The sequence below is a fragment of the Polypterus senegalus genome, chromosome 17, assembly GCF_016835505.1.
Source record: "Polypterus senegalus isolate Bchr_013 chromosome 17, ASM1683550v1, whole genome shotgun sequence".
NCBI classification, from domain to species: Eukaryota; Metazoa; Chordata; class Cladistia; order Polypteriformes; family Polypteridae; genus Polypterus; species Polypterus senegalus.
Window position 1 is genome coordinate 90234868 of NC_053170.1, and position 21740 is coordinate 90256607.

Sequence of the window (21740 nt, forward strand, 5' to 3'; positions counted from 1 at the left end):
ATTTGATTTTTCTTGTGTCAAATCTTGTCAATCTTTTTGAAGGTATGACTTAAGATTCTGATTACCCACACACAATGAAAGGGCTCCAAATTAGCTTGTTTATTATTAGTAAATGGAAATTAATTCATTCTTTAAATGAAAATGCAACTGACCAGTGATAATAGCTGCAATAAAACTGTCAGATGACCTAATATACAATAAATTAACCAAATCACACAAGCCAGAAATGTGACACACATAAGGGCAAGTCCGCTGAAAAACGCAATCAACTCAGCCAGCCCAAATAAACACAACTGATTCTTAGAACCCACACCCATGATTTTCACTTTCCCACATGTCCTAATTCACAATGATCCAAAGCATTAGAAGCTTATCTAGACAATAAAGAATAAAACATTAAAGGTTAATAATTCTGAATTCATCTGCAAAAAAAAATCTTTAAAAAACAATGCAAATAATGATGTTGTAATCGGATTTTTAATTATAAATGTCAAATGCCTAACACAGTCCTCAAAAATATTTACAACATGTGTTCATTCTGTGGTTTAGAAAACTTATCAGAATTTGAATGGGTAACAATTGTTCTTTATAAGCATGTGCATTAATTGGTCAATTTAATTAAGTAATTTAAAAAGAATATTAACTAATATTACACAAACATATATTATCATTTTTAAAACTAACCTGATTTACCTCAGACCAAGAAAAATAAAATGTAGCATCCACAAATACAAACAACATTAATCTCTACAATAGCACACAAATTATTTGAGTACATACTCAATCAAAAATTATTAACGAAATGAAAATGTACAACTAATAATTTGGGGAGAAATGTCATGTAAAAAACCGTTCAGGGGCAACTAGACGACAGACAACTGGGCGAAAAGACAACTCAGCGACATCCTTTACCAGTTAGGTAATAGTTAGGTTCAAAGATATTTTTTTAATGATATTTAAATGACAACGTAGGGCGCTGCAAAATCCACAGAATCACCTGCTTTATGAGAGTCCCAATACGTTGAGAGTAAAGATATTCCTTAAACCGTACTCGCAGGTCACCTTTTGTATTCTAAATAACGTTATCATACGATTACAATCAATACAATTTATATAAAGGATTAGCAATTTTGGTTGCAGTAGATAGTTTGTTCCATCTGCAGAAAAAAGTTTGTTCGTCAATTATATACATTTATTTTCAAAATTTTAAATCACGTTGTCATTTAAATATTATTAAAAAATCTCTTTGAACCTAACTGGTAAAGGATGTCGCCGAGGTGTATTTCGCCAAGTTGTTTCTTCGCCAAATTGTCTTTCACCGACTTGTCTATTCGCCGGGTTGTCTTTTCTCTGAGTTGTCTGTCGCCCAGTTGTCACCGAGCCGTAAAAAATTGTATTTATAAATCTATTTTAGAACTAACAGATTTTATGCTTGACGGAAAAATATTTAATCAGCTCTGCTTAGAAACACTCCCAACTTTTTTAATACAGTAAAAGCAGTCATTATTATTGCACTATCACCCACACACAGAGCATTTGTGATCAACAGTTTTTTTTATCAATATGCTGCTGTTGGAGTATGTGAATTTCCCCTGGGGATTAATAAAGTATCTATCTGTCTATCTATCTAACAGGAATCAATTCAGGTTAAATGCAACGATAAAAATGCAGTTATACAGCTACACATTTAATCAACAACTGAAACAAATGCTTTCCAAATACTGCTGTGTGAAAACAGCTTTTGTAAAAAAACTGTGCATGAGCTCTCATTATGCAATTAGCCCATTTAATTAAATGAATGTTCAGCCCACCATACAGCTAAATGGTAATACAAAGAGAATGGTTTAACAATGTATTACTAAACAGTAAGCTGCAACAAGAAAAAAAGATAAGAATATCAGGATTTGTCTACCCTCTGGCAAAATTTAAAATACAGTTTAATTAAGGTCTCCCTTTACATACTGATGCAATAAGTAAAAATAGAAGGCTTTAGATATATAAAACATGAGCACATCTTCTGCAAGGTAATATTTAAAGATACATGACACATTTTCTTCTACTTTGTATTAGAAAATGCATTCAGCAAACAAAAAAAATCATTTGAATCTTGTTACTGAAATGAATATAACAATACAAACAAAAAAATGTGCTAATTTTCTGAATCTGTTCATTACAATATTGAGTCTTATTTGGGCAGAACAGGACTAAGATGAAAGCAGTAGCCAACCCTTCATGGGACAGTACTTCATCACATGGCACATTCAAAGAGAGCTGCCAATCTGTCTACCCAGAATTTCATTAAGTTAAGGGAGGAAACTGGAGTACCTAGCAAAAATTCATACAAACTAGTGAGAACGTGGAAAGCAAACACAGACATTGTCTGGTCTGGAATCCCAGACCAATGGAGAAATGAGGTAGCAGTTCTAATAAGTGCAGTATTGTGCCATCCATATGCAAAAATATATAAAAGATTTGTTTTATTTTATTATGATTGGCACTTGTTCCACAAGTAAAGATGTATTGGTACGAGTATTGAGGGTTCCCAGAGGGTAATCATAATTATTAGGTCTGGTGAAAAAAATAGATCTCCGTATGGTATGTGAAGAAGATGGAGATAATAACTTTGTTATCCAGAAATGGGAACTACCAGTATAATTCTGGGACAGTCAAGACCCAAATAAAATAAAAATGGTTTTATTATTACTGTTGTCATGCCTCACTAGATACTGTGGAAGGACACCAAGTTTGGCCTTCCACAGTATAACTCTGCGGTGAGGGTATGCAGGAGCACCAGGTTGCCAATAGTGTGAGTCCTGTCAAGACAGGTCTATGACTACGGGTAGTTTCTTGGGAACTTGGAAGTACTGAGGAGTAGTTATGGTTAAGTGAAAGGGGGTCTGGGTTTAAAAGTCCCCTTTCGGCCAGATAGTCTTAGAGCTTGAAGTTGGGAGACAGCACTAAACTAGGGTTCAACTGGTAGGAAGACGGAAGTCGAGAGCTGGGGGAGTGCGTTTTTTCTCAGTTTTTGTTTTATCTAAATTCTCATTTTTCCTATACCCTGATGTAAATATTCTTTCTTTGTTAATATGACCCTTTTGTTAATACTTTGATCACCTGTGTTACTGTTCAAGCTCAGGATCACCTCTTGAACACACAACCAAAATGTATAGAAATTGTTAAACTTTAGTGTGAATTGTATATGGCCCTTTTGTGATTTTGATAAATATGCACTCCCAAAAGGCCTTTACCTTTAAAAATCAATACAAAATAATAAAATATAAAGAGTAAAAATGTGGTAGCAAAACTAATCTCAGAGTATGGAGGTCTTAAAGATACTTTAACTACCAGAAAACATTCATTTTCATAAGGAGTTAAAAATGGGGAAAAAAACAGCAAACTTTGGTTTAAACTTGATGAAGAACTCTGCACTAACTTCAAAGCGAAAACAGAAAGGAAAATATGTGATCACCAATGGGTATGAAAATAGTTTACAATTTACTTTTTTTATTCAAGGTTAGTAAACACCCACATACACACACACACACACAAAAGCAAAAACTGATTTTAAAACAACCACAGGGACAAAATGACTTATAAGAAGGAACTCCTCAATAAACTATATTCAAAAATATAGTACCCTGTGTTGTATGTGTCCATTTCAAAGGAGCAGTGTAAAATAACTTTAGACTTTGAAAATAATACTTTCATTAACTATACTTAATGTACATTCTACATACAAATCACACAATAAATATACTCCTAGAGGAAAACACTAAATGCACAAACAGGAGAATATAAACCCTTATGATAAGGAAACTGAAAATGAACATGCTGGGACAAAAGGCTCATTAATTAGTAAAACCTATGCTTGAACTCTCATACGATTTGATTCATTGAACATATTAAGTGTGTTAAGGCCTCTCTAAATGAACTAAATATAATCAGCCCTCCTTAAACTAATGAACAGTTTAGACACTACACCACTAAACAGTAATGGTTAAACAACAGTTCAGACTGTAACATTAAACAGAAAAGTGCTATAATAAAAAGGTAAGATGCTATAATTTGTATATTAAATTTATGAGGTAATACAAAAAATGAACTAAAGTTATGAAAAATTACACCAAACTCTACTAAATAAGAAACTATTTATTTCAACTTTTGCTGCTTTTTTTACTTTATACCAATGTTTAGATAGATAGATAGATAGATAGATAGATAGATAGATAGATAGATAGATAGATAGATAGATAGAAATGAAAGGCAATATATGATAGATAGATAGATAGATAGATAGATAGATAGATAGATAGATAGATAGATAGATAGATATTGGGGGAAATTTGGCTTCTTATGGAAGGCTTGTTAAACAAATAATTTGGCATGTACAAATTATCTTCTCTAGGAAAAAAAGTATTTTTTTTATGACCGACAACAAACTACCTAAGAGTGGTCTGTATCTCCCAATTGACTGTCTTCACTCTCTCTGGAGTATTGTTTGTCGTCTCATTTATCTTACGAATTAAAAAATTGTTGGGTAAAATCAAATGATACAATTGTTTTCTTACTCTTTAAAGAGAGATAAATGTAAAGGTGCAGTTTATATTTTTATTTTATAATTTATCTATTGGAAGAATTACTGGGGAGATAATGACATTGTTGATAAGTAGGTTATTGCGTCTGCGTACTGAGACATGAGTTACATTAACTTGGGCGAAAAATAATGTTAACTAGCTAAAAACAAAAGCAGTGTGATTGTATACGCTGAATAACGTTTTAGGTATTCTTTAGATAACAGTAAAAATCTTGTGGCTGAATTACGATGTAGTGACAAATTATGTATTCTTGGTAGGTAAAACATTTAATTGGTTAAGCTAATAAAACTGACACACTATTTTTACCTATACCATACCATCTTTGTATAAACATCTCCGGATTATTCCTAAAACGTGTAGTGATAAGAAGTGTTCTTAAAAGCGATTATGTAGACATCAAGAGGTTGTTTTCTGTGAACCAGTTTATTCCTGCAAGACGACATCAATAACGTCATCCAGAATAAAGTCAAATACCCGCAAGGGGCATCAGTTCATTCCTCCAAAAATTTCGCGTCAAAACAGTTGGCACATAATGGCCACTGAAATATCCACTTGAGGAAGCTGTCTGATCGACTGTACACGTTCCAAACCAACCGCAGTTGATAACGTGAAGACCATAATAATAATAACAACTTTAGTTGACACCCTTTCAAATAACGGTTCATGCAGTATGTTAGCAAAAACATTAAGCGGATCAATTAGGTAGTGTCGGTAAAAAGCACAGGCTTAACCTGTTTAAACACACATTGCGCACACACATACAGAATTATTTTTTAAAAAATGCATTATTTCTTACCTACATCTGCATTGCAAAAAGCCTGCTGCGGGTGAATCGGGGAGCAACTGCAAGCCTCGGCTCTCTCCTCCACGCGCCACACCAGCAGCACGAAAAGCGCGGAGTAGAAACTCGCCGCGCGACTCATGTCTTCTCCTTTGCACTTCAACTCACAGACGCGGTCTCACGGGTTTATTTCTCGCTGTTTTAATAACAGCCAAGAGCTCTCGGTTAAGGAGGGCGTAGTGCTGGCACACCGTTTATAAAAAGAAGTGCGTGTGGCGCAGAGGAAACCCAACGAACCTGTCGACCTGCGATTGGCAACAAGCGGAGCGCGGTGTCGCAACTTCGTACTTTTTCGAGTTAAGTTCGGGTGTGCGTGAAGAAAAAGGGCAGATCCTTTCAAGAAAATTCTGCGCAGAAATGCCCACCGAAAGGCTGGGAGAAGGAGGAGGAGAAGAAGTGGTGGGGGGAGCAAAAAATTCACAACTAGGACACTTTGCGCTGATACGCTTCCTGCCTCGCTGCCTTCTATGGCTCTGTTTTCTTCTTTTCGCTGAGATCAGCCGCGTTTGATCAAGTAGCCACGCCCCTCTAGGATACCGCCTAACTGAGAGGCTGGCGCGCGCGCGTGAACGCGATTAGCTCTGCCATAACGGTATCGACGTCCTTATCCGCGACGCTTGGCTTTATGAGATGTGCCCATCATCTTTGAAGCTGCTGCACTCTACCGCTTTTACTTTGCAGAAACGTTACCATTTACAATTACTTGTGCGTAAGTGTTACACCTATTTTTTACTAAAGTGACTACTGTTGTATTAACGGCATTACAGGCGTTCATATCATTTGCCAAAGCAAGGGTCAAGTGCCATCGGAGACACTGCAACGAAGATCTATAAACCCATGTCCACCTTTTTACCACTACGTATCATATTCAAGTCCACTTAGTCCAATTGAAGGTCATGAGTGGGCTGGCAACATCAGGATCCATTCCAGGATGGTACAGCAGCCCACTGTGAGCCTTCACACACATAGAGCCAATTAACAGCTGCCAAATAACCTAACAAACACACCTTAGCGGGGTTGTGGGCAGATATGGCGTACCTGAGGAAATATCTGAACTGACATGGATAGTATGCAATGTTTTTTTGCTTTAAGGGTCAAGGAGACACAACCTCAACAGAATTGATCCTTTTTTAGTTCAAGTAAACAGAGATTAATAAGAGACATGAATAAAGTGTTTAAAATTATTATAGAGATTAGCACAGTAGATCCCAGTTGTTACTTTAAAACAAATTCTGCAATGGGGACATGTTTGGAAACTTAGGGGCAGATTTTGCACAAATGTTAGAAAGTTTTTCTTCACAAAAAGGGCCTTAAGACGCATGGAATAAATTTACCAAGCAATGTGGTGGAGAGCAGGACTTTAGGGACCTTCTGAACTTGATGTTACTTTGGATATTCTAGGTGAATAGAATTTACAAGTTTTTTGGCTGAATGGCTTGTTTTGGTCGCACATTTTTTACTATTCTACTCCATCCATCTTCCAAACCTATTTTATCCTGAGTGGGGTTGTGGGGAAGCTATCCCAACAAGCACAGAGTACAAAGCAGGAACCATCTCTGGACAGGATGAACACACGTGCATGAACACATATGCATACAATAGAGTCAATTTAGGATTGCCAGACCCCCTGATCTGCATGTCTGGGCACTGTGGGAGGAAACCAGATCACTGACAAAACGTTCATGTGGACAGAGAGAATGTACAAACTCCATGCCAGGAGGACACAGGATGCAAACACCAGCCTCCTTGCTACAATGCAGCAGCTCTACCACTGCGCCATTATGCCACACTAATGTTCTGTTGTTATGCAAATCAAGTAATAAGCTTTCCTCAGTAATTTAACTTAATATTAAAATGTTTATAACAACTTCAGTCTTGTCTTATGTGGGTTTTGACAGTGTCTGACTGCAGGATTAGGCATCTAGTAGGCATGAACAGATGGCCTCTAACGGGTCACCTTGTTCCTAGGTGAACAACATGGATCCTGTCCCTCACAGTCCTGTCACTTACATGAGCATCATATCAACCGGCTGTTTTCGTTGCAGTATAGGTGTCAGATCTGAAATTTTCTCTCAGAATGATCTGGTTGATATGTCAGGCCTGCTTTGCTGTGGTCACTGTAGAATGACTAGATCTTGGATGGGTCATCTGTCCTACAAGTCTGCTGAAATATTGTCTGTAATTGGGGAACCATAATACATCTTAATAGTGTGTTAAACTGGACCATCTCAACGTATGGGCTCAATGGGCACTGGCCGGGGGCCCTAGGAGCATAGTGGCCCACAATGTTTCTTATGCCTATGTATGTTTCTGTTTTGCTACTTTGTCTGGGGGCCAAAGATACTGATAAGATGACCCTGAGTGTCTAGCAACACTGTTGCATGACATCCCTCCCTGCAGCATACCAGTGGCCCTGTACTTTGCTTCTCATGAAGTTCGAGGCATTCAGGAATGTGCAGAAAAATGACTGTGGCCTTTGTCTGGTTGTGATCTAAGGCCTTAAAGATGACCTGATCAGGCTTTGTTCTACATGGGGTAGAAGTTTACCTAAAAAGATTTGACATGCTTGACAAGCTACAGTCCCTCACTCCATAAGGTTGATTTCTGGTCACAGGATCTATAACAAATTTGCATCTTTTTTATAAACATACACAGTTGTAATGCAAGTTTTCTTATTCCAGGAATTGCTGAATTTTTTCCATCAGTGCATATAAACATATACTTTCAAGGGATATGTCAGTGCCAGTGTGTGTTTGCAAAACAAAAAATAAGTATTAATTATTCACTCTGCAAAATGAAAAAGAAAGTATGAAATACAACATTTCAATTTAGTAAAAACATTCTTTTTCATTGTCCACTTTCACATTATACTAGTTTATTCAGTACACATTCTTAATGAAGGGCGGCACGGTGGCGCAGTGGTAGCGCTGCTGCCTCGCAGTAAGGAGACCTGGGTTTGCTTACCGGGTCCTCCCTGCTTGGAGTTTGCATGTTCTCCCCATGTCTGCATGGGTTTCCTCCGGGTACTCCGGTTTCCTCCCACAGTCCAAAGACATGCAGGTTAGGTGCATTGCCGGTCCTAAATTGTCCCTAGTGTGTGCTTGGTGTGTGTGTGTGTGTCTGTTTTGTGGTGGGCTGGCACCCTGCCCGGGATTTGTTCCCGCCTTGTTGGCTGGGATTGGCTCTAGCAGATCCCCGTGACCCTGTGTTAGGATATAGTGGGTTGGACAATGACTGACATTCTTAATGACATTACAGTGTTGTATATTAAGGAGTTCTCCAGAAACATACAAAAATGGATTTATTTTACAGAGTTCATTTTTCTCTTTCAAGGAATATTTGGAATATAGGAATAGAAATATCATGCTTTTCTGTATGTGTGCAAGATTGAGTACTAGTTCAAGTACTACTGATAGGCACATTTTTGTGATCAGCTTTTTATTAAATACAGATAAAGACAAAATAACAGGAGATCAACCGTAAGGAATCAGACAGTAAAAAAGAATGCAACCTTCCCTCTATACCCTCACCCAGCCTGATATGCACTGTTTAAAATATTAAATTAAAATATATGTGTAAAATCTGATTGACAGTGTTGTCTGTAATTTAACTATAAAATTAATTGAACACATTTCTTCTAGTATGTGTCAGAAACAGAGAGCCGTAGAATTTCACATGTAATTAATTTACTGTTAGATACTTCTATTCTTCTATTCATGTTCCTAAATTCTTATACAGGGCAGGGTCTCATGGCAGCTGGAGCCTATCCCAGCAGTCATTAGGCACAAGGCAGCCACAACAGCTGGATGTGGCACAGTAAAATATTTTTGTGACACAGACTGAAATTAAATTTGTATTGTAATGTACTGTGTATTAATTTAGCAAAACCGAAGTTAGATAATGGCAGGTACATGTCCGTAGAATTTCACATGTAATTAATTTACTGTTAGATACTTCTATTCTTCTATTCATGTTCCTAAATTCTTATACAGGGCAGGGTCTCATGGCAGCTGGAGCCTATCCCAGCAGTCATTAGGCACAAGGCAGCCACAACAGCTGGATGTGGCACAGTAAAATATTTTTGTGGCACAGACTGAAATTAAATTTGTATTGTAATGTACTGTGTATTAATTTAGCAAAACCGAAGTTAGATAATGGCAGGTACATGCCATGTCTTCTTCATGTTGGCTACTTGCTGGCTTTGAATTGCCAGACCATGTGTGAGTCTGCTTCCTGGATCCTGAAGAATGTGTCCTTTACCCAAGAGGTCTAAATTTGTATAGTGGTACTTAGTATTCATTTACTTTTGTGATCTGTGTGATTAAGGTCGGAACCTTACAGTCAGTCTGATAACTTATTATTCTGTGTGTGTATATATAGTCTGATGTTATATTTAATGCATGAGGTCTATGAATGTCTATGTCTCCATTCACTGTCCTTTGTTTGTATTATACTATTGTGATAAGTTTGTGGGAGACAAGCAAAAAAGAACCACATTGCGCTATGTACACATGAAATCTAAACTTGAACTTGGACTTAAAAATGCTGAGAGGGAGAAAGAAAACTGTCTGATGTTGTGTTGACTTATTTCTAAGGCATGGAACTTTAAACCACAAAATTACAGTTTCATCCCCTACCTGTCACTCATTTTGTGACCCTGAGCAAGTCTCATAACCTTCCTGCTGTTTATATTTGTTCTTTGAAGTTTTACCGCTGCTCCCCAAAACAAATCTTTTTTTGTCTATGTAAATACAAGACTGGAGAGCATGGTAGGCCATACACAGCTGCTATTATCCTTGGTAAATTCTGCCATGATGGATTTTATCTGGTAGTATAAGGTTTTTTTATCTTATGATAGTGTGAGTCTTGTTCTGGTTTAGTTTAAAAAGTGCCCTCTTGTGCTGTTTGCTCTGAGGTATATTATTTTTAATAACCTTGACTCCTTCACCTTGTACAGTTCAAGTGGGTTAGAAAGCGACTGACTGACAATTCAAGTTATTTTGTACTTGTCATGCTAATTGCCTTTAAAGGTGGTGTAATACTTTGTTGTGAAATTTGCTACTGTATATACATTTCTTCATTATAAATTATAATGATTAAAATATGTGTTGTGAAAGCAAGGCTCCATGACAGGGGCTTTCAGTGGCCAAGATTACTGCCGAAACAGAAAAGGATAGAGGCTAGTCTCAACATGATAAAAAGGGAGAACCACACAGGCACTGACAGAGAAATCTGAAGTGGCAGGAGTGACATCTTAACAGATATGGTTGTCAGTAGGAGGCAGTACTTGTTTTTTTTTTTTTACCAGGAAAGCTCATTTAATAATGAAAACGAGGAGCTCAGTACAAGGAAGACAAAGTCCCTGATACGTCAGAGGCATTGATGTTTTTAAGTTTGTTGATTTTTTTTTTTGTTATAGGATAATTGTATACGACAATATCTTGTGATATCATCTTTTTTGTTATTTTAGTGGTAAAAGAATGCACAGATAAAATTGGCATAATTGCAGGTATTTTTAGAAGAAGCACTGGAGTCTGTTATTTTGTTAGAAATGACAAAGTAACAGTCAGGTTTACTTTTGTCTGCTGTGTTGGCATTAATTTACAGTCCTGCTCATTGAATGCATTGCCTATAGCAGGGGTGCCCAACTCCAATTCTGGAAGGCCACAGTGGCTACAGGTTTTCATTCTAAACATTTACTTGATTAGTGACCAGTTTTTGACTGCTAATTAACTCCATTTAATTGATTTGCTATTTAAGACTCAGACCTTTTAAATCAGAGGTGAGGAAAGTCAGTCCTGGAGGGCCACAGTGGCTCCAGTTTTTTGTTCTTCAAGAGAAGTCATTTATTGTTGATGAAGCACTTATTGCTTAAGTGCCGTTTTCTCTTTCATTTTAGTTGTCTCGCTTGTTAAGATTTTGAACCCTTAATTGCTTACTTTAGTCTTAAACCGCTGCATTCACAATTTTCAATTACTTCTTATTAGCAAAAAGATGCAAATGACAAAGGAAGCGGCAATTCTCCATCGAGCTTGTTTCCATTTACACCTGTGTGTATTCATTTTGCACTGTTTAGTTTAAAAAAGTACTCAGAAGGAAACTGAAAATAAAGTGAAGTACTGAAAGTAACTCATCCAATTTTTTTGGTGTCGAATAATTAGGAATATATCATTAGAAAGGAAAAAAAAAATGTCTGATTAAAGAATGACCTGACATTGCACAGTTAAAACCCCAGCAATTCACGATATTAAATAAGATCTGTTATTGGCATGGATTGCTTTCTAATTAATTAAAACCTGCTGCCACTGCGGCCCTCCAGTACAGACTTTGCCCACCCCCGTCCTAGACGGTTGCCTGAGAAACCTGGACCTTAACGGTCTCTTTGGAGCTCATGGGTGCAAAAACATCAAATGCCACTAGATGGCGCTGTAGCAGAATGTCTTAGTTGCAAGCAATTGTTGCCCGCACTCCGCAAATGATTCTGGGTTTTACCCAGAGACGAGATTAATGCTGCATGAAACCCGAGGAATAATGGCAGTAAAATCTAGAAGAGAGCTGTGTGAAAGCCCATTTGGCAGGAGCAAAATACGCCACAGGTTTTTGAGGTGAGAGAGCGCACCACTACTCTCGACAGACAAGACGTGTGATGACAGATTAAGACTGAAACAGTTTTGTTTAATCCATCACTGCGTTTTTTTTCCTTTAATAATTTTATGGTATTTTTAGCATTGTTCCAGATGTGAAAGAATTTTTTTGGGGTGGACACACCTTTATCCTGATGTTTTCAATTGGTATAGACAAAAACGGGCTGCTTACATTTCAGTTAAAATGCTGTAGGTGAATACTTGGTATATGGTAGGTAGCAACCTCGGATCTAGAATGATGTGCTCACATAGAAAGTCAAATAAGCAACGCATGTTCTGTCCATTATCACCTAACAGAGTTATTTGTTTGTGATTTTTTTTCTCAGGGTTAGAGTAACAAACTGGTGATCAACAGTGTTATTTAGATAGACTTGTAGAAAAAGGGAAAAGCAAACAACATTAGGAAAATGCATGAAGTATATTTATGAGTAGCATAAAATGGATTTACCTGATGGAAATCATCTTCAGATAATGCAGATGACATTACTGGTTCTGTGAAGTTGCAGATTATTTCATTCAACTTTATAAAATTTGTGGTGTACGGTGGTGCTACTTGCAATGAAAGAGCACCATAAAGATAAGAGGGAAAGTCAATAATTAATTTGCACTTTTGCGATCTTTTGTCTGGGTTGAATAAACAGGTTTCTCAGCACTCCTGTGGAAACATGGTGTGTTTGTCTCAGTACTCAAGTTTTAACCTTGGTTGGTCACTTTCTTTTCTTGTTTTCTAGAAGTAAACATGGCTGCTTTGTACCAATGAATAGCAGGGATCAGTGATTATTAGTTTTTCATGACCTGTGTGTGTACCAGGAACTAAAATTCACAAAAGACTTTCTGTACAATATAATTTTGGATTTAAGCGACAGTCAGCCTGTTGGCTCTTTCAAAGAGTCAGACCAAACAAAATTATTACAAAAGTGTGGATAGTTATTGACCCTTTATTTTGATTCATCCCTTCAGGGTATTATCTTTGCTCTAATGTCAGTTTCTTTGTTAAGCTTAATTATATGCTATTTTGCTGTGATGCATGTTTACTCTGCTGCTCCTTCTTGTCCATTGATTTGTTTTACTAAACTCCAACTACCTTTCTATGGCCTCGGACACACCTTTCACTCTTTCATATCCTTAGAAAAATCACCGATAGGGTACTTTGTACTCCTAGATTTACAACCCTGGGCAATGCCTTCATTGAACTTTTTAGGTTTCCTGGTCTTTACTCAACCACCTCAATACCTTGCCATTGTGTTGTCACACATCACATATTTATTTTAAAGGTGTGCATAGTCTTTGAAAGAGTTTAAATTGAATGCCAACACACAATCAATTTTACTTATGAATTCTATGTGGGCCAGTAGTATAGTGTTGTGTTTAAAGTACTGGGTTTTCATTCACAAGCTTGCTGATTTTAGTTTTCGCTTCTGCCTCACTATTTGACCCTGAACCAACCTGCCTGTGCTCTAGTTGTTATACATATTGCATGTGTTTGTGATATCATCCTGAAATTGTAACTTGCCTTGGATAAAGGAAGGTGCCAGCCTAATGTATCCTAAATAACAACAACAACATTTATTTCGAGAGCACATTTTCGTTTAAAAATATAGCTCAAAGTGCTTTACCAGATGGCAAAGAAGTAGGCAAAGAAAACCAAGTTAAAATTAGATAAGAATAATAATAGTATGCAATAATGCACATGTACAAACCGGATTCCAAAAAAGTTGGGACACTAAACAAATTGTGAATAAAAACTGAATGCAATGATGTGGAGATGGCAAATGTCAATATTTTATTTGTAATAGAATGTAGATGACAGATCAAACGTTCAATCTGAGTAAATGTATCATTTTAAAGGAAAAATATTTTGATTCAAAATTTCACGGTGTCAACAAATCCCAAAAAAGTTGGGACAAGTAGCAATAAGAGGCTGGAAAAAGTAAATTTGAGCATAACGAAGAGCTGGAAGACCAATTAACACTAATTAGGACAATTGGCAACATGATTGGGTATAAAAAGAGCTTCTCAGAGTGGCAGTGTCTCTCAGAAGCCAAGATGGGTAGAGGATCACCAATTCCCACAATGTTGCGCAGAAAGATAGTGGAGAAATATCAGAAAGGTGTTACCCAGCGAAAAATTGCAAAGACTTTGCATCTATCATCATCAACTGTGCATAACATCATCCGAAGATTCAGAGAATCTGGAACAATCTCTGTGCGTAAGGGTCAAGACCGTAAAACCATACTGGATGCCCGTGATCTCCGGGCCCTTAAACGACACTGCACCACAAACAGGAATGCTACTGTAAAGGAAATCACAGAATGGGCTCAGGAATACTTCCAGAAACCATTGTCAGTGAACACAATCCACCGTGCCATCCGCCGTTGCCAGCTGAAACTCTACAGTGCAAAGAAGAAGCCATTTCTAAGCAAGTTCCACAAGCTCAGGCGTTTCACTGGGCCAGGGATCATTTAAAATGGAGTGTGGCAAAATGGAAGACTGTTCTGTGGTCAGACGAGTCACGATTCAAGTTCTTTTGGAAATCTGGGACGCCATGTCATCCGGACCAAAGAGGACAAGGACAACCCAAGTTGTTATCAACGCTCAGTTCAGAAGCCTGCATCTCTGATGGTATGGGGTTGCATGAGTGCGTGTGGCATGGGCAGCTTGCATGTCTGGAAAGGCACCATCAATGCAGAAAAATATATTCAGGTTCTAGAACAACATATGCTCCCATCCAGACGTCATCTCTTTCAGGGAAGACCCTGCATTTTTCAACAAGATAATGCCAGACCACATTCTGCATCAATCACAACATCATGGCTGCGTAGGAGAAGGATCCGGTACTGAAATGGCCAGTCTGCAGTCCAGATCTTTCACCTATAGAGAACATTTGGCATCATAAAGAGGAAGGTGCGACAAAGAAGGCCCAAGACGATTGAACAGTTAGAGGCCTGTATTAGACAAGAATGGGAGAGCATTCCTATTTCTAAACTTGAGAAACTGGTCTCCTCGGTCCCCAGACGTCTGTTGAGTGTTGTAAGAAGAAGGGGAGATGCCACACAGTGGTGAAAATGGCCTTGTCCCAACTTTTTGGGATTTGTTGACACCATGAAATTCTGAATCAACATATTTTTCCCTTAAAATGATACATTTTCTCAGTTTAAACTTTTGTTCCGTGATTTATGTTCTATTCTGAATAAAATATTAGAAGTTGGCACCTCCACATCATTGCATTCAGTTTTTATTCACGATTTGTATAGTGTCCCAACTTTTTTGGAATGCGGTTTGTACATAAGAGAGATATATAATTAAGAGAAATAAAAAGTCTATATATATATATATATATATATATATATATATATAAACCCCCCCAAGTCTTTAAATGACAGTCCAATGATATGGTCAGTTGGCTGTGGTGGACAGAATAAAAAAAAAAAACTTCAGGTAAGCTGCAGGAAAAAAATCTGTAGGGGTTCCAGGCCAGACCCCATCCAGCCTACATTTCACGTTCTACCTAAAAAAAAAGTTTTCGTTCTAGAGGGTTCAGTGCAGTGGGTCTCATGGCAGGTTGGGGAAAAGCTCTGTAATTCAAACATTCAAACACCGCAATAATTATATTTGCATTCAGATATTATTTGATCCAAGCTGCACCTTTTATAATTAATAATTCTTTTTTCAACAAAAAGATCAAATTTGATGTATTTCAAGTGAAACGTGTCAAATGTGGTACATTTTCAATGCAAAAGCTGCTAAGCCATTTTTATCAGGTTAGTTAGTGCCTCTAAGTTGGTTCAGTATGAGACAGTGTCCTTTTTCGGGCAACTGTTTCATCCAGACCATGTTCTTGCATTTCTGTCCTTAGGAATTTAATCAAATAAATGTCAAAATGTGTTATTTCTTCACTCTGTTTCCTGTCATTTATTATTAGCACCTCGTTCAGTTTCCTGGCCTTTATTATTAGCGTTTACATGATCATCAGGACAATGTTATAAATATATAGGAATTCAAAACATTCAAGGGCAGGTGAAGCATATTGAAGTGCTATATACTAATGAAGGCTAGAGGTTTTTCATTAGATAGTGGACTAAATAATCTGCATCTCTAACAAGTGTATCCTACTGTTACAAAATTGTATGTGTATATTATTTCAGTAGGAGGCTGCAGTTTCTTTGTCTTTATATTTTTTTGTTCAGTGCAGTTCACCTGAACTAATGGTAATTAAGTTCTTATAAAACAACCCAAGCCATACCTACCTATTATACTGTACTTGTGATCAGTGATGAAATGTACAGATAATTTGAAAATCTGATTGGTCTTGAGGTATTTTCTGTGCTTTGAGTAACAGCCAGCTCAATGCAGTCAACATTATGGCAGAGCATGGAGCAGGCATGAGTAATTACATCACCAATAAGTCAAATGATCCAGTCACCCTCCTGTGATTCAAGCTGACTTTATTTTCTTTGGAGGAAGAACACTGCTAATTCTTGTTTTTTCCTTCAATAAAAAGAATGATTAAATGCTTTTGGTATTTCTCTGTTTTCCTCCCCACCTCAAGCCAAATGTTCTCAAATTTCTCTGCCCCTACTATTCTAAAGAAAACGTGGCCATGTATTTTCAGCTGAGATGTTAACTATTAAGCATTTTGCAAATAAAGAAGGCCTTTACTATTTCTGGTCAACAACAAAAATTAAAAGGTACTATGTTTCATTCACCAAAAAAGTGACTTTTTAGAATCACATTTATAGTTTATGTTAAGTATTCTCTGTAAATAGGAAAAATATTCCTACTTTCTCCACCAAAGGTTCATTTGGGAATCGGGGCATATTCTGCCAAAATCAGACATAATGCAGAATCCAACATTTGATGGAATGTACTCACTCCCTTAAACCAGGCCATTGTAAATCTACCAATCAAGTTAGCCTGAACATACTGTAATTAGAAAGTGTGTGGAAACTGAAGTATCCAGGGGAAAACCCACATGAACAGGAGTACAAGGTACAAACCTGACTCTTTTGAACGCTGATCCTTGTAGCTGTAAGATAACAAAGCAAGTCAGCGTGGATTAATGGTGGTGGATGGTGGTTTCTGGGCTGAAGATTGAATGATGAGTACTAATCCACTTGAAGTTTGTTCATGCATTTCATTCAGATCTGTTGTGAAATTTTTTGTCCCCTATAAGAAATCTGATAAACCATTTAGTCCATAATGCTTGTCTGTTTAGCTAATAATGAAGCTGTCCCAACATCTCATCAGGATACTTCTTGAATGTTGTCAAGGATTCTGCTTCAACTCCATGTCTTGGTAGTTTGTTTCAGAGTCCCACGATTCTTTGAGTATAAAGGTGCTTCCTGGCTTCACTCCTAAATGCTCTTCCCCTTAGTTTCCACTAGTGTCCTCAAGTATGTGATTAACCTTTAAAGTGGGAGAATTCTACTAGATCTTACTTTATCAATGTCTTTGAGAATTTTGAAGACCTGGAATAGGTCCCCACACAGCCTCCTCTCCTGGTTTATTTGCTCTCCGTCTCTCACAATACAACATATTCACAAGCCCTAATGCACGTGGTTACTCTTTTTTGCACATCTTCAAATTCTTGTATGTCTTTCTTGCAGCGAGGTGACAAGAACTGCACACAATACTCCAATAGTCTAAGCAAATTGTCCCCCAATTTATATTGAGTAGTTTTTACAATATAACCTAACATTTTATTGACCTTTGTAATAGGTTCTACACATTGCGTAGATGGTGAAAATGTTGTGTCAACATAAAGTCTTAAATCCTTCTCAGAAATCTTTTCTTGTAGGGCATTGTCTCCCATCTTGTATTTATATTTATGTTCCTTTTGCCCATGTGTAGCACTTTTCTATATTCAACTGCATGTTCCAAGTGTTCACCAAGTTCTGAAGCTTTTATAAGTCTTCTTGGTGTTTGTAGTTCCTAGAATTTTAGTACCATTGATAATTACGCAAGTTTATTAATTATACCAAAATATGTGTCATTAATATAAATCAAAAATAGTAACACTACCAGGACAGACCCCTGAGGATCTCAACTGATGACTTCACCTGATGTGGAGCATTTTCCTGTTATCTGTACTCTTGGTCTCCTACCAGTTAACCTACTTGAGATCCAGTTTTGCAGGTTACTTCTGATGCCTACAGGTTCTAAATTGAAAATTAATCTATGGTGTGAGACAGTATCAAAGCATTTTTTGGAAGTCTTAGTAAACTATGTCCTATTCTTTTTACTTTATGCAATTATTGCATTTGATTGTTCTAAAAAAAATCTAAAACATTGGTTTGGCAGGGTCTTCCTCTCATTAATCCTATGCTGGTTGTTGGTTAGTATATTGTTGTACTTTTTGACATTATTTCTTATTTTAATTTCTAACTTTTTGCATGGTACTGAGGTAAGACTTACTGTAATTACCACGTAGATTTTATCTCCCTTTTTGAAAACTGGGGTCACATTTGTGATTTTCCAGTCCTCCGGTACTTCTCCTTTTTCAGCTGACTGCTCCAATGTAACTAATAAGGGTTTATAGATGACATCTTTCATTTGTTTCATTACAACTGGTAAAATCCCATCGTGGATTGCTTGAGGCACACCAGAGTCTTCTATTTTAAACTATATGAACTCTAAGCTTGGTTTTACTTCTGCATGGGGCAGTCAATTAGTTTCTTCTTCATTTACAAATACTTTGGTTAATTATTTATTTAGTTCATTTGCTATTTCCTTGTCACTTTCAGCTTAATAGAAATGCTGCATTAAGAACGAGTGGTGAACAGCTAACCTGTTTTAATTAATCAAAATTTATTTTATGTAGCATTTTATTAGATCCATCACATAGTAGTTTACTAAAGAAACAAATTTGTGCAAGATGACACTGTAGCTTACAAAGAGATTTCAAATAAATAATATATAAAAATAATAAAACTCTAAGAAACATGCGGGCAGTAGAAGCAAATAAAGAACAATACATTAAATCTATTGACTGCAATAATTAACCTTACAATAATGTCAACTTCTTTATAGTAGTATAGGTGCAAGGCCTCAATTATTGAATAACTAGCAAAATACCCGCGCTTCGCAGCGGAGAAGAAGTGTGTTAAAGAAGTTATGAAAAAGAAAAGGAAACATTTTAAAAATAACGTGACATTTGCTTTCTATTCGTTTGCATAAGCACAGTCCTTCACCAGCATATTATTTAATGTTAGCTCAGACCCGGCACTTAAAAGTTTCTGTCGCACTTTTACTGTCCGTTACAGCAATCTTAACTCTGTTACAAAGTGATCCAAAGTCTCGTTTATACCTCGTGTCTTCTCATTAAACTTGTATCTCGCGAATATCGTATTCGTCGCAGGCATGACAAACGCCAGTGGCAGCGTGTCTATAAACTTAATTTAAACTTACGGTTTACACCGTGCTTTGTTTCCGCAGTAGCTGCACTTATGAATATGCTTGTCTGCGTCACTCGCTTCATATTCTTTTGCTGCCTTCTCAATTGTGTAATGCGTTTTTTGTTCAGCGTTCTTTGGAGTTCTTCTTTGTTCTCTATGTACTGCGTTCACAGTCAGTTCACGTGAGCCGCTCTCTTGTGTGATCTTGCGATGTCCACGGCTTTATTTAATGTTAGCTAAGACCCGGCACTTAAAAGTTTCTCTCGCACTTTCGCTGAGTTTGTGCCAAACACTATTCTATCCCTGACCATCTCATCTTCGTTTGCATAAGCACAGTCCTTCACCCGCGAATATTTACCTTATATGGGCAGGCACTCAATTACTTGGTAGGCGTGATGATGCGGGACACAACTCCGCCTCACACGGCGACCAAGCTGCAGGCTATGGCCGTATATATGTACATAAGTAGGTTCCAGTTATGACCGTTACGTGTAGAATTTCGAAGTGAAACCTGCCTAACTTTTGTAAGTAAGCTGTAAGGAAGGAGCCTGCCAAATTTCAGCCTTCCACCTACACGGGAAGTTGGAGAATTAGTGATGAGTCAGTCAGTCAGTCAGTCAGTCAGTCAGTCAGTCAGTGAGGGCTTTGCCTTTTATTAGTATAGATTAAATACTAGAACAGTACATCTAAAATTCATGAGAGAATACATTTTTTGAAGTAATTTCAGTTATAAGATTGATTGAGCCTCTTGGACACATACAGTGAAAAAGGACCTGTCTGTAAAAGTTGAGGTAAAGAGTTAGGATAGCTAAAAGCATGATTTTGAACAGTTTTGATGTCCCACAGGCTTTATCTGGTAAGGAAAAACAACAATAATTCTGTCTGCTTGAATTTTCTTCTTTGAGTTAGCAGCAGAATTATAAAAATGATCCTGTATTGGACAGGAAGTCAGCACAGTGCAGTCAGTTAAGGAGTTATGTGGTTCTTGAATTTAACCCAGTTAGGAATCTGGCAGCAATATTTTTAATCACTTGAAATCTACTAATACTTTATATGAAGCAATTCCCCCAAGAGGGTAATGAAGGCATAAAAGAGTAATTGTATATTTGAAGTGCAGAAGTAAAAAAAACTCTCTGATCATGTCAATTCATCTATAAATTTCCTTTTTAAATTGTTTTAGGGGGTCGTCTGGCAACTACCGTATCCTGGCAGCATCAAATGAACCAAACCATGTGGCATCAGGATATGACATGGCAACATTTTCCATGTTTTCTAAATAGTTAAATGGAGTTAAATAGATAGATGAAATGCAAGCTTCTGAATAATATCACAGATGGCTCCAGCACTGACAAATTACAGAGGGAAAACTTTGAAAGATTTTAGATTTAATGAAAAAGATTTAAGGTTTCAGGGGTGAGGTGAAAATTTCACAAGGAGCATACAACTTTCTTTATATTTGTTCTGTCTGATAAATTAAGTATACCAGTGACTACATTTAGATAATGAAAAGAAATAGACCAAACACGGAGCATTTCTAGAAGCTGTTACAAAGAAGGTGAAGTGACCTGGATTAATTGGAAGATGACTGTAGTGGAAAATACCAATTTTCCTTCACATTGTCCTTACCATTCAGCTCAAATGAGTGAAACATTTTGGGATAGTGACACATGTGGCTTTTTATGATTAAGTTATTATGATTAAGCTGCACCATCCTTTTGTATTTATTTAAGCTCACTACATAGACAACTGGATTTTATTTGAAGGAGCTTTCATTTATTTGGCAAATGTAATACCTAACCACAGTAATTGTTTACTAATGATTCAGTTGTAAACACAATATTCTGTTGGCATCTAAACAGTAGGAAGATGTAGGCTGATGTAAGGTCACGGTAATACCAGACGGTTTGACATTCTGTCTCCTGTGTTGGTGGTATAGTCAGTGTAGGCGGATGCCTTATTTGTGCAGTTATTTGTGTGTATTAGCAGAATATATCATAAATTAGGAAGAAAATAAATGAGAATTTAAAAATTGTGTTAAATATTTCTAGAGCTCTTTTCCCATTCTGAAATTTTATATGCACATAGACACATTTATATCTGTAGTTAGACATGTAAGCATAGGGTATGACTTACAGGTGTGGAATCTGTTAAAAAATACAGGAACAATTTAAATGTAACACCTAAATTGTCCATATATCCTTTTGCCCAGAGTGGAGAAGGACTTATCCAAAGGACACTGACGTCACTTCTGCCCATCATCCAACCT

The 21740-nt window shown here is 37.0% G+C and overlaps 1 protein-coding gene and 1 long non-coding RNA gene across 2 annotated transcripts in view; one reads left to right on the plus strand and one right to left on the minus strand.

Moving 5' to 3' along the window:
* LOC120518049 (metalloproteinase inhibitor 2) overlaps positions 1 to 5933 on the minus strand; it is a 53362-nt gene extending 47429 nt beyond the window's left edge. Inside the window, exon 1 of the mRNA XM_039740607.1 lies at positions 5392 to 5933. Within this exon, the coding sequence (XP_039596541.1) occupies positions 5392 to 5518 (127 nt within the window). The 5' untranslated portion in view covers positions 5519 to 5933. The remainder of the gene's footprint in view (positions 1 to 5391) is intronic.
* Positions 5934 to 5948: 15 nt separating this feature from the next.
* The window catches only part of LOC120518050, a 94647-nt gene continuing 78855 nt past the window's right edge, over positions 5949 to 21740 (plus strand). Inside the window, exon 1 of the long non-coding RNA XR_005631165.1 lies at positions 5949 to 6145. This is a non-coding gene — a long non-coding RNA (uncharacterized LOC120518050). The remainder of the gene's footprint in view (positions 6146 to 21740) is intronic.